The sequence below is a fragment of the Molossus molossus genome, unplaced genomic scaffold (assembly GCF_014108415.1).
Source record: "Molossus molossus isolate mMolMol1 unplaced genomic scaffold, mMolMol1.p scaffold_m16_p_40, whole genome shotgun sequence".
In the NCBI taxonomy this organism is placed as follows: Eukaryota; Metazoa; Chordata; class Mammalia; order Chiroptera; family Molossidae; genus Molossus; species Molossus molossus.
Window position 1 is genome coordinate 367,641 of NW_023425378.1, and position 13,180 is coordinate 380,820.

At 31.8% G+C, this 13,180-nt stretch overlaps 1 protein-coding gene across 9 annotated transcripts in view; it reads left to right on the top strand.

Annotated features, from left to right (window-relative positions):
* The window catches only part of LOC118616759 (lysine-specific demethylase 6A-like), a 191,034-nt gene that overhangs the window by 81,287 nt on the left and 96,567 nt on the right, over positions 1 to 13,180 (top strand). For 6 of the 9 annotated variants that reach the window (XM_036242190.1, XM_036242188.1, XM_036242186.1 and 3 more), the window contains exons 12-14: positions 1,537 to 1,632; positions 2,240 to 2,623; positions 11,096 to 11,874. In XM_036242190.1, coding sequence (XP_036098083.1) covers positions 1,537 to 1,632; positions 2,240 to 2,623; positions 11,096 to 11,874 — 1,259 coding nt within the window. The remainder of the gene's footprint in view (positions 1 to 1,536; positions 1,633 to 2,239; positions 2,624 to 11,095; positions 11,875 to 13,180) is intronic. The other 3 variants (XM_036242192.1, XM_036242194.1, XM_036242195.1) reach the window with 2 other exon arrangements.

The following is a 13,180-nucleotide window of genomic DNA, read 5'->3' on the forward strand; positions in this document are numbered from 1 at the left end:
ACCACTCTCTGCTTGTAATCAGTTGAATGGAGATAATGAACAGCATGATTTAGCCACAATATAGAAGAGATTTTTTAAGGTGGAGTAAATAAATGATACATGTTCAAATTCATAGATTTCTAAATTTACTATTCATTTAAAATTATTTTTAAATGATTTTCAGACATACATCCTATGTATGAAAATTTTCCAATTCTTACATAATGTCTCACTACTCATAACTGTTACTGTATGAAATAAACCATATATTTCAATTTGTTGTTTTTTTAATTAAATTTTTTTCAGAATAGTTCTGAGAACTCGAATAGTGGTCAAACTATTTCACATACTTTAACAGCAACAGGTTATTTGATATAACAGAAGTTATATGTATGAAATATTTATCCTATCAGTAATTTCTCCCTATTTTAAAAGTAGTAATAGGAAGCTTTAAGCTATTTTTAGGTATTAATTTAGCCATTCAGTTTTAAATGGAACATAAGTATAATGAGCCCACATTTATCAGGGCCAAAATAAAATGAAAAAGCAGTTCATAATTCATTTTTGTTTTTTACTGTTTTAAAGAATTAATCTATTTATGTGTTTTAAATGTAAGAATTAGAAGATGGAATACACTACTTAAATGCTCCTTCCAGTTCATGTCTCTAGCTACTTAATTTTCTTTTCCAATCAATAATTGTAAATAACTTTTTTTATGTTTTTATTTTCAGAGGTAATGCTATACCTATATAAGAAAAAATTCTTGTGTTATAGATACCTTCTTGTCTTTATTGTACAGTAAATATAGGTAGAAAGCTATGTATATCTATGACTTTGAAAGATATATGTATCATCCAGACTTTTTTAGTTCTGTGTATGGCTTCCTTATTTTTTTTATACCTACATAATACTATTTTTTACTCCATGGAGACTACTGTTTATTTAACCAGATTCCTATTGTTGGACTTTTGGGTCATTTCCACTGCTGCTTATAAACTCTTCTGTTACTATAAATGAAATAGTTTTCTTAAGATTGTAATTTCTTTTTTATGAAATATATTTAATTTAAAACACATACATAGCCCTGGCCAGTTTGGCTCAGCGGTTAAAGCGTCGGCCTGCGGTCCGGAGAGACCCGGGTTCAGTTCCCGCTAAGGGCACGTACTTCGGTTGCAATTTGTCCCCGGCCCTGGTTGGTCGTGCGGGTGGCAGCCACTCAATGTGTCCCTTCACGTCGATGTTTCTCTCTCTCTCTTCCTCTCTCTCCCTCCCACTCTATCCATACAAAAAAATGGAAAAATGTCCTCAGGTGAGGATAAAAAAATAAAAAAAAAGAAAGAAAAGAAATACACATACATAACCTTCTTCAGATGAATTTATGGGTTTTCCTTTTCTTGCTTTCCTGAAAGTACTTCATCATGGGATTAATTACTTTTGGTTAGGCGTAACTATATTCGACCACACAAAGTTTCTGAATTTGTAGCCTTTTCAGTAACAGGTTGCCTGATACTGTCTTATTTCTTGGATTTAACTTTATATTCTTTTTCCTTTTTGTAGCACTTGGAACAGCTTCAGACAAATAAAGATAATTTAAATCCAGCACAAAAACTGAGGCTAGAACAGTTGGAAAGTAATTTTGTCTTAATGCAACAAGTATGTATACCAATTTTTTCTAATATTTGTTATGTGAAATGTTTTTCTGGAATAAAAAGTTATTTTAGAATATACTAATGCTCACTTCAACTTTCTACATATTTTTAATAGAATTAACGTATCTGAATTTAGATAGTAATGGACAGCTTATTCTCTTAAATAGGCTTAAATTAATTTAGAACAGAACACTTGGTATTTTGCTCTTTATTTGCATAACATTTTAGATGTGTGATAAAGGCTTATTTTAATTATTTTATAGTTAACAGTTACTCATACTGAGGTGGAGCTCTTTTAAGGATTGTTTTATATCAAAGATTTGTTATAAACAGAATGGACATTTGAAATCCACTTTAATGATGGAAAATTAGCTTTGTAAATTATTGACATCATTTTCAGCTACTTTTATTGTTCTTATTAACCATTAATAAAGGAGGTTCTTTAACTATATAATTAAAAGGATTTCTGCTTTATCCATATGAACATAATGTGTCATTTTCAAACTGTATATTTTTTAATCTAGAGAGATCAAATGTTATACTGAATTAGGGATGTATTAGTGACACATTTTCAGAATCACACAAGCAGGTTTTCTTCTTTGTTTTTGAAGATGAGACAAACAGGACAAACTACTGGAATTCCTTATTGGCCAATAGCTGACTCATCAGTGCCTGCAAACTCTGTTTCTATCCAGCAACCATATTCTCCTCTGCCGAGAGTATCTAGTGTCTCTCAGCTTGAAGTTCACTCTGCTTGTTTTGAAAAACCTTTGTCCAATGGACCTTTTTCTGCAGGCTATGCTCCTTGCGGCCCACCAAAAATGGTAGGGAGTGCAGACACTATTTTGGTAGGCATTAATTATGTAACAGGAAGTGGAAGTGATGGAAATGTGCCTTACCTACAGCAAAACACACTCACTCTACCTCATAACTGCACAAACCTGACCAGCAGCACAGAAGAGCCATGGAGAAAACAGCTGTATAACTCCACTCAGGTAAAAGAAAGATTAGCTGCTTTATTTGCTCTTACATAACAGTTTCTTTGGGTTGTGTACATTTTAAGAAGAATAAATAAATATTTAAGGAATATTATTATCTTTAAAAATATTTAAAATCATAATTATATGAGAATTTTAACTTTTACAGTATTAGATTTACTTATCTAATATAAATTATGTTAGTAGGGAATAAAGAGAAAAATACCAACAGCCTTACAATTCCCTTAAATTTTATTGGTAATTAAGGCATGATGAGCATTGTTTTGTTTTTGTTGGTTTTAATCCTCACTTGAGGAAATGTTTATTGATTTTCTTATAATGTCTTCTAAGTTTGGTTTGAGCATTGCGGTAATCATTATCCCAGCCTCACAGTATAGTTATAAAATGTTTTCTCTTTCTGGAAGAGATTGTAGAGAATTGGCATAATTTATTTCCTACATGTTTATTGGAATTTGCCAGATAACTCCTCTAGACATAGCAACACTTATTGTTATGAAAGGTTATTGTTGTTGACTCAGTTTCCTTAATATGTCTTTTGGGGAAATGGTCAGTTGAGTGCAGGTTATCAAATATTGTGGGCATAGAGTTGGTCCTAGTATTCCTGTATTAACATTTTTTAATCCTTACCTGAGGATATGTTTACTGATGTTTAGAGAATAAGGGAGGGAGGAGAAAGAGTGAGATATCTATTCGGTGCCTCCTATACTTGCCTCAACCCAGGAATTCAACCCACAACCTGGGTATGTGCCCTGACTAGAAATCGAATCAGCATCCTTTTGGTGTATGGATAATGTTCCAGCCAGCTGAGCCACCCATCCTTGGCAGGACTTCTGTATTAACTTATTGGTCATGAGATCTGTGTCCCGTGTTTGTTTTTCTTCTCCCCCTCAGGTAGCGTTTATCAATTGTATTGATTTTTTCAAATAACTAAATAACTAGCTTTTGATTTTCTGTTTTCACTTTCATTTATTTTTGTTTTAATTGTTAATATTTCACTCCTTCTGCTTACATTGATTAAATTTTTCCCCCCTGTCCCCCACTTTCCTAGAGCAGAAGCTTGTCTTAGATGATTGATATCAAAGCCCTTTAATTTTATTTTTTGGTTACATGTATTGATTGCTCAAAATTTCCTGCCAAGCACTGGTTTGGATTTATCTCTCAAATTGTAGTAATTTGAGTTTTCGCTTTCAAGATGGCTAGCTTGCCTGAGTAGTATGAACTAGGAATAAATAAGTAGTTTTATGAGTTCTGAGTAAAAACAGGTAGCCAGTTTCCTTTTTAAGTTTATATATTCTTATAAAGATAATGGATATTTGAGTGCATGGGAAAACTGTATGAGGATTTTGAATCGATGAATGATATGATTCTATTTCCCTCCCCAGTGTTTTATTGAGATAATATAGTTTATATACAATTAAAATAACCCATTTAAAGTTTATAATTTAATATTTTTGTAAATGTATTTTGTGGTGTGTTTATTAATACCACCCCCCTCGTTTTGTATACAGTTAACCCTTGAACAACATAGGTTTTGAATCGTGCAGGTTCATTTAATCACAGATATTTTTATTTAAAAAAATATATATATATTTATTGATTTCAGAGAGAGGAGAAGGGAGAGGGAGAGAGAGATAGAAACCTCAATGAGAGAGAATATTGATTGGCCACCTCCTGCATGTCCCCCACTGGAGATCGGGTCCACAACCTGACCGGGAATTGAACCTGCGACCTTTTGGTGCATGGGTCGACACTCAACCACTGAGCTACACTGGCCAGACAATCACAGATACTTTTAAATTGACCCATTAATTTCAGTTGACTCAGGTGCTTAACTCAATCAGTTCAACAGAGTTGTTCGATGATCAAGTGGCCATTGAGAATCCTCATGTGCCAGTTGCCAAAGGCAACACCACCAACCCCCATATTGTTCAAGGGTCAGATGTATGTCTATAACCCCAAAAGTGTTTTGTGACCAGGTGTCATCATGTTCACTTCTATTCAGGTCCAAGGAAGCCACTAATTTGCTTTAGGTCTTTAATGTTTACGCTTTAAGGGGTTTAAATGAATTATATTAGACTTTTTTCTCCCCATGTTTATTACTACATTGCATGGGATGGATATATGCTCTTAATTTTAATTTACAACTTTAGAAATATTTGTGGTTTTTTCATATTTTGGTTGTTTTAAGTATTATCAGTAGTGCTACTATGAAGAGTTGTATAAAATACTTTTGGTGGATATATTTTTATTTCTATATCTAGGAGTGTGTATCTGTCAGTAGAGTTGATGTTTTGTTACAAATGTTTAACTTTCTGAGAATATCTTAATACAGTTCTGGATTTTACATTTCTACCTGCAGTGTGTGAGGTTATACTTATTCCATATAATTGCTAACATCTGATATTTGATAAGTCCTTAATTCTAGACATGTTAATGGATGTATAATGGTTTATATTAATGCTTGATTTGTATTTTTCTAGTAACTAATGATATTTACTTGATTGTTTGCCATTTTCATACATGATGATATAAAGTTTTTACTACTTTCTGAGTACAAGTTGTGTTCAATACATAGATTTGCCACTATTTCCTCCTAGTTTGTTGTGTTTTACTTTATTAGTAATGTCTTTTAAATGGAAATACATGATTTTGCTGAATATACTTTTATCAAAAAAATTTATCTTTTCTGTTCTCATATTAGAAATTTTGCCCAAACTAAAGTTAGAAAGATTTTCTACTATATTTTCTTACAGAATTTTTTTTTTTGTAATTCTCACCTGAGAATATTTTTTTTTATCTTCAGATAGAGTGAGGGAGAGAAGAAGAAGAGAGAGAGAGAATCATCAATGTGAGAGAGCCACTTGGACTCGTTGCCTCCCGCACAACCTTGACCAGGGCTGGGGAACCTGAACTGAAAGTGAGGCACATGCCCTTGACTGGAATCAAACCCACAACTCTTTGGTCCTCCAGTTGACGCTCTAACCCAGCGGTCCTCAACCTGTGGGTTGTGACCCCTTTGGGGGTGGAACAACCCTTTAACAGGGTTCGCTAAGACTGTCAGAAAACACGTATTTCCGATGGTCTTCGAAACAGAGACACCGTTCCTCTGTCCATCTCCAGGCTGTGTGCAGATATGCCCACATCCAACATGCACAACTGTATTAAAGGGTTGAGGCATTAGGAAGGTTGAGAACCACTGTAACCACTGAGCCAAACCAGCCAGGGCTCAGCTTGTCCTTTTGTACCAGAAATGTGTATTGGCGTGTATTTTATGTATAAATCTAATTGGGGTCAAATTGCAATAGTCATATTAATTTTTTCAAACTATGAATATAGTCTCTCCATTTACTTAGTTCTTTTTAAATTTCTCTCAGACATGTTTTGTATGGTTATCAGTGTAAGTATGTCTTTCATTTATTTCCAAATTATTTCTTGTAAGAATAGAGAAATATAATTGATTTATAACTTGAAATCTAACTCAGTTTATTTATTTTGTAATATTATGTATTTGATTTTGTTTTCATAAGATTGTGGACTTTACCTCTTTAATTTCTTATTACCTAGCTTAGAAGCTCTAGTACATAATTGAGTAGAAGTGCTAATAGGAGATATTCTTGAATTATTCCTGTTATTAAGAGAAATTATTTTGTGTTTCGTATAAGTTGCCTGAAAGTTGATTTTAGATTTGGTCAAATTTATTTTTCTGTGTCCATTCAGATTTTTTGATGCTGTTTGTCTCTATACTAATAGAGATATGGGTAAATTTATTACTCAAATAATGAATAACATTTATTACATTGATATTTTTGGATGTAAAACCTACCTTTATTTCTAGATTAAACCCTCATTAGTGTCATGTTGCATAATTCTTATAAATTGACTAACTTGATTTGCTTATATTTTCTCAGGATATTTGCTTTTGTGGTCAAGAAGAGTACTAATCTATAGTAGTCTTTTTCTAGCTTTAGTATTAGATTAATACTGGCCTACTAAAATAAGTTGATAATATTACTACATTTCCTAAAGAGGTTTTTGTAGCATTAGTATTATTTTGCCAAAAATATATTTGTAGTATCTGTGGTGAGGTCAACTCTTTAGTTTTTGATAAGGTAAAACACCTTGTATTGCTTTTATATACTTAATTTAAAATTTTTGTTTGTTTAATAATTTTAAAGGCATTTTTTTTTCTCTTAAGTTTTTTTCTTTGGTTTTTGTTTTGTTTTTTATTTCATTGATCCTTTTTTTTTTTAATCTATATTATTTCTTTCCTTTTAGTTATAGTTCATTTTGTATCATCTTGGCTTTGTAATGTGGTAGCATACTTTATCTTAGACCATTGTTCTTTGACAATGTTTTTAAAGTTATAAATAAACTAAGTATTGTTTTAAACATAAAATTTGATATGTTCTGGTTTTCATCAAATTTTTTTGTTTCTGTTGTGATTTTCTAAATTGACTCATGAGCTATTTAGACTTCTCTTGTGTATATTTCACTATTTGGGTATTTCTCTCATTTTACTGTTTTTGATATCTGATATAATTCTTTTTTTAACATTTTGTTCTATTTTAATTTATATAATTTTATTGGGACTGGTTTTTGCTCCTAGTGTGTGGTCTGTTGTAGACAGTATTTCATGTGAACTACAAATAATATATATTCTAATGATGTTAAGTGGACTGTGTTCACTTGGTTTTATAATGTTGCTAAAGTTTTCCATACCATTGCCTAATTTTTTACTGATGTTTCTATTGGTCATTTACAGTGGGCTAGTTAAATTTTAAGGTTTTATTATTGAATAGTTTATTTCTCTTTCACATTGATAATGTTTTACTTCATATACTTTAGAGTTTTTTATGTGGTGCTTATTTATGGTTTTTAAGAAAATACATTTGATCTAATACCTCTTTCTACTGAGAAATTGTCCTATATCTCTCATGTTAACTTTCTTTCTGTAATGTGTTCTCTGATCTTAATATTGTCATTCTTACTCTCTACGATACTTTTTGCAAGATAGGTATATATCATTTATTTTTTACTTTCAACATTTTTATTTCTTTGAAGGTAACTGTTTCTTGTATATGGCATATGTTTGGATCTTAGTGGTTTTAAGTAGTCTGATAAGGTTTACTTGTAGAAAGACTGTTCAGTCTGTTTGTATTTAATATTATTATTAATGTGGTTAATTTGTTTATTTGCTCTTTTGTTTCCTATCAGTAACATCTGTTTTCTGTTCTGCCACATTTGCTACTTTTCATTGTGTTTAGCCAGTACATATTAGTGTACTTTTTAATTCTTTCAATATAGAAAAATGACTTTGATTTATTTTCTCTCCCATGTTTTTGGTATTACTCTTATATTTATTATCTGTATGCATATAAACCCAATAATACGGTATTAAAATTGCTTTAAACCTTTATATGTATGAAAGACAAATAAAATGTGTATCTATGCACAATATTTTACACTTACATTATTTTTAAATTTTCCATTGTTTTTTCTTTTTTTTCCCTGCACCTAAGTTACTAACTGATATATTTTTTTTCACTAAAATTATATGTTAGTATTTTTTTTTTTTTCTATGTTAGTATTTTGTTAGTGTCATATGCCTCTATTAGCTGGGTGCTTTTTAGAAATGTTATTATTTCATCTTTGCTTTTGAAGTACAGTTTTACTTTACATAACTTTTTTTTTTTCTAATTTATTTTCTTATGAATATTTTGAACATGTCATTCCACATACCTAGATTGCAGATTTTATAAGTCTTTTATTTATATCACAGTTTCTTTTAATGTGATGTGTCATTTTCTTTGCTGCTTTTTGGTTTTCTTTTTGTAGTAGCATTTAGCAGTTTTAGTGTCATGTCTATAGTTCTTTTACTGTCTGTACTATATAGGGTTTTCTTACTGGATTTGTACATTTAATGTCATTTTCATTGATATAAGAAGTGTTCTTGATATTTTTTTTCAAATATAAAATTTGAGTGTCCGTTCCTCTATGTTTAGCAATTTTATATTGGGTACTACCAATGATTTAAAATCTGGGTTGTAGCTATTCTCTTTTCATTTTTACAAAATTAATTTTTTCTAGATTTAGTAACTCTCTGGTTGAATATTCTCACGTGAAGTTGGTAGCCAATGCTTTTGTTTTTGTTTTAATTTTAATCTGTACCTAGTTTCCTTGGATTTTCTGCTATGTTTGTAATATGTCGGCAGTCACTAATTATTAGACCTAAAATTGTGTTCATAGTCAGGCTGCCTATTGAGTGTCAGCTGAGAAACACATTGAAAATTGCAGTCAGTTGTGAAGTCTCCCTATGCTTTCACTCTGCCTCATGGATGGGTTCCTTTTTGAAAAAATTATAAACTGAGGATACTTTTATCTATAGCTTGGAATGTTATAAAATGTTACTTTTTCATCTGGTTGCTTATTTTCTTTTTTTTTTATTTATTTATTTATTTATTTTTTTATCCTCACCCGAGGACATTCTTGCAACTTTTGTACAGATAGAGTCGGGGGCGGAGAAAGAGAGAGAGAGAGAAACATCGACGTGAAAGGGACACATCGAGTGGCTGCCACCCACGCGACCGACCAGGGCCGGGGACAAACTGCAACCGAGGTATGTGCCCTTAGCGGGAACCGAACCTGGGTCTCTCTGGACCACAGGCGGACGCTCTAACCGCTGAGCCAAACTGGCCAGGGCAAGGTTGCTTATTTTCTAATTGTTTAATCTATGAGTTAATTTTAATGGTGATAAAAGAATTTCTTATTTGCCTACCCACAAACTTTGTGAATGATATTTTGAGTATTGATTAGGTTATAGTCAAGATAATAGTTACTTTTTTTAACATTTTTATTTTATATAACCATTTTATTATTTTTAAATTATTTAATTATATCCTTTGGAACTTTTAATTTGCATCATTTTCAGTATGTCAAATATTAAAGTAGATAATATGTGGATAATCTGTTTGAAACCATTATATTGCTAGTCCAGAGGTGGTTTGTTTTTTTTTCAATGACAGAACTAAATGTTAGAGGCATGCTAGCAAAATTTAGATGATTAAAAGTGACTTTATTTTTAGTTCAAGTTTTAGACTTTTATCCAATTATTAAACTAATTACCATATTCAGAAAGAAGCAACCATAGAATTTTTTCTGCAGTTCTGAGTTTCCACTTACTATGGAGTTTGAAGTTAAAACTATGTTAGTGTATGATTATATTTCTAACTCCTGAGATGTTACTAGCTTTCATGTCCTATTGTTAAAATAGTTTGGAAACTATTACATTATTATTGTATTCTAGTAGCACTTTAATATGTGTTGATAAATTAATTTATTAACTACTTTGTCATTAAATCAAGAATCTTTTTAGAGCAATTTATGACACCAAGCACAAATACAGGTAAAACTTACATAATTCTTTGTATACTTTTATTTCATGAAATAATTTTTCTCTGTGTCCAGAACTTTTATTAATTTTGATAAACTGCCCCATCAAAATTCTTTAACAACATCAGTATATTCTCCTAATTATGTGAATTTGGGGAAAGTGCTATCTCTTTCCAAATTGTTCATGTGGACATTACTAGAATGTCTTTGTAGGCTGTGGAGTGAGATGATGGAAGGGTGGAAATTCATGTTATTCCTTAAAATACTTTTATAGATTTAATAGTTTTCTTAGCTTTGAGGAAAGCTACTATGTTTATACATATTGCATTTGCTGATAATTTTGAAGGTTTAATAAATTTGTCTTCTGTATTAAACTTATATTACATTGTAGCCCTGGCCGGTTTGGCTCAGCTATTAGTGCGTCAGCAGGGACCAGAGAGGCCTGGTTTGTTTCCTGCTAAGAGCATGGACCTCAGTTGCAGTTTTTCCCTGGCCCCAGTTGAGGTCATGTGGGTGGCAGCCACTTGATGTATCTCTCTCACGTCAATGTTTCTCTCCATTTCTCTCTCTCTCTCTCTCCCTCCTTCTCTCCCTCCTCCTATATCTGAAGATAAATGCAAAAAAAAAAAAAAGCCCCTAAACAATTTATAATACATTGTAGATAAGTGGTTTATTATAGTTTGTGTTTATAGCTCTAATTGGTAATCACTGTATGTATGCTTTTTTATATCTAAATTTACTGAAAATTTTCTGTAAATATAAAAATGAATGCATCAGAATTGAACAAAAACAAACTCAAAACCTTATGTGAAGAAATATTACAACACTAAAAAACTGAATCAGCTCAGTTACACAAGTTTCTCTAAAATTACTACTTTAATCAGTTGGTAATGGGAACTTTAAAAATTAATTTTTAGGATTTGAGATAAATAATGTTACATATTTAATTGTTTGTTTCTGGTAGCTCTGCTTTTATTTAGCATTTTTAATTCTTTGTATTGTTGAATTTGCATAATTATAGATTTAAACCAACCTTTTTGATTACTTTATTTCTGTCTTCTCTCTCTCTCTTTTTTTTAGGTGCTTCACAAAGGTCAGAGTTCACATTTGTCAGGACCTAATGATGAACAACCTTCACTTTCCACTGGACCTGCCCAGTATCTTCAGGCAGCTAGCACTGGTATTCAGAAACAGACTGGACCTCGAACTATGCCTGACAACTCAGTAACACAGGGAGCTGCTCTCAATCACCTCTCTTCTCATATTGCTACCTCAGGTGGACAGCAGGGCCCCACCTTTACCAAAGAGAGCCAACCTTCAGGAAATAGATCTTTGATGCCTGAAACAAGCAGACATGCTGGAGACAAATCTAATGGCTGTGTTGTTGTCAAGGGACTTTCTAATCATGTTCAGCAGCTGACAGTAGAACCTGTTTGTGGTCCTATCCAAGGAGATTGTACATCACCAAATTTACTAATATCTGACAGTTCTCATATCTCTGCCTCATTGACTGGAAAAGCCAGTGATGTTGTGGTTACCGAAGCCTGTAACAAAGCCAGTAATATTCATCCAGCTATTCATACAAAGACTAATAATTCTATTACCTCTTCATCCTCTTCAGTCATTTTCACCACGACATCTTTTTCAAAATCCACTGAGCAGGCAACCACACACAGTGTTACCATCCTTAACAGTCTTCAAAATAGGTTACACACAATTAATAGAGAAGGACTAGAGAACTTACAGAGCTCTAAGAAACCAGACCTGCCTGTGATTAGCCTCAAACCTGATCCTCAGATTATACCATCACTATCTATGTCTATATATTCAAGTTCCACAGAAGTTCTGAAGGCATGCAGGTTAGTATGGGAACTTTAATCACAAAATGAAAATTATTGATTACTATCCAAACAAAAAAACTAATAATATTTTCATTTTATAAGAAATAAAAATTATGTAAAAAGTGATATAGTGCCCTGACTGGTTTGGCTCAGTGGTTCAGGTGTTGGTCCGCAGACTCAAGAGTCGTGGGTTTGATTTTGATCAAGGGCACATACCAGGATTGCGGGTTTGATGCCAGCCCTAGTCAGGGTTGTGCAGGAGGCAGCCAGTTGGTGTGTGTGTGTCACATCAATGAGTCAGTCTGTCTGTCTGTCTGTCTGTCTGTCTGTCTCTCTGTCTCTCTCTCTTTCTCCCACCCACCCACCCCATTCCTCTCTGAAGATAAATGGAAAAATATCCTTAGGTGAGGATTTAAAAAAAAAATCATGTAGTTATTTATCTAAAAGAGCAGTTTAATAAGGAACTTTGTTATGCTTGAGTATCAGTATGTATCAGCATGATTTTTAGGTTTTAATTTTAGTTTCTGATTTAATAAAAATAAAGATGTTATTTAAAACATTTTATAACATAGTACATATACTTTATAAAAAGTTAGAAAATGTAGACAATGAAAGTATGATATTCTATCTTATCACAGACTATTCAGTGTACATATGTCTGTATTTATAATTATATCCCTCCAGATATTTGCTGTATGTGTGTGTGTGTGTGTGTGCATTTAGGTATTTTAAGACCAAAATGAAAACATAATGTAAGTTTATTTTTCAGTTTATAATTTGAAATCAAATTTCAAAGTGTATAATATCATCTGTATTTAAATGTTTTTATTGTTCCAGAAGTAACTATTTCGAAAGCTTAACAGTTTTTAGTTTTTGTTTTCTGAGTTAAAATTTTAAAGATTTATAAGTATCTGATGTTTAGACTAAAAATAAAAATCGTTTGAGTTGGGGCGTAATTTTCCCCATGTTTAGCAAATATGATACCTTTAATTAAAGGGAAAAAGAGTTAATCCAAGTACTATTAACTAATAGTTATGTAAAATGTGAGAATTCATAATAACTCTATAATTGACTTTAAAATTATTATAGTAATCTATAAGTTTAATAAAGTGGATTCTTGCTGAATATTAGTCAGGGAATCATTTTTGACAATAGAGAACAAGAGGTGCTTTTAGATTTTAAAATGGTCACATAAGTATTCTTGAAATAATTATGATTTAGAAAAGACAAATCTTACAGTGAAATTATTGTAGATGTCAAAACATTTTACAGTATTTTAGCATTAAATGAAGAAAATCTAAGGATAAAATAGGTTGAAAAATTT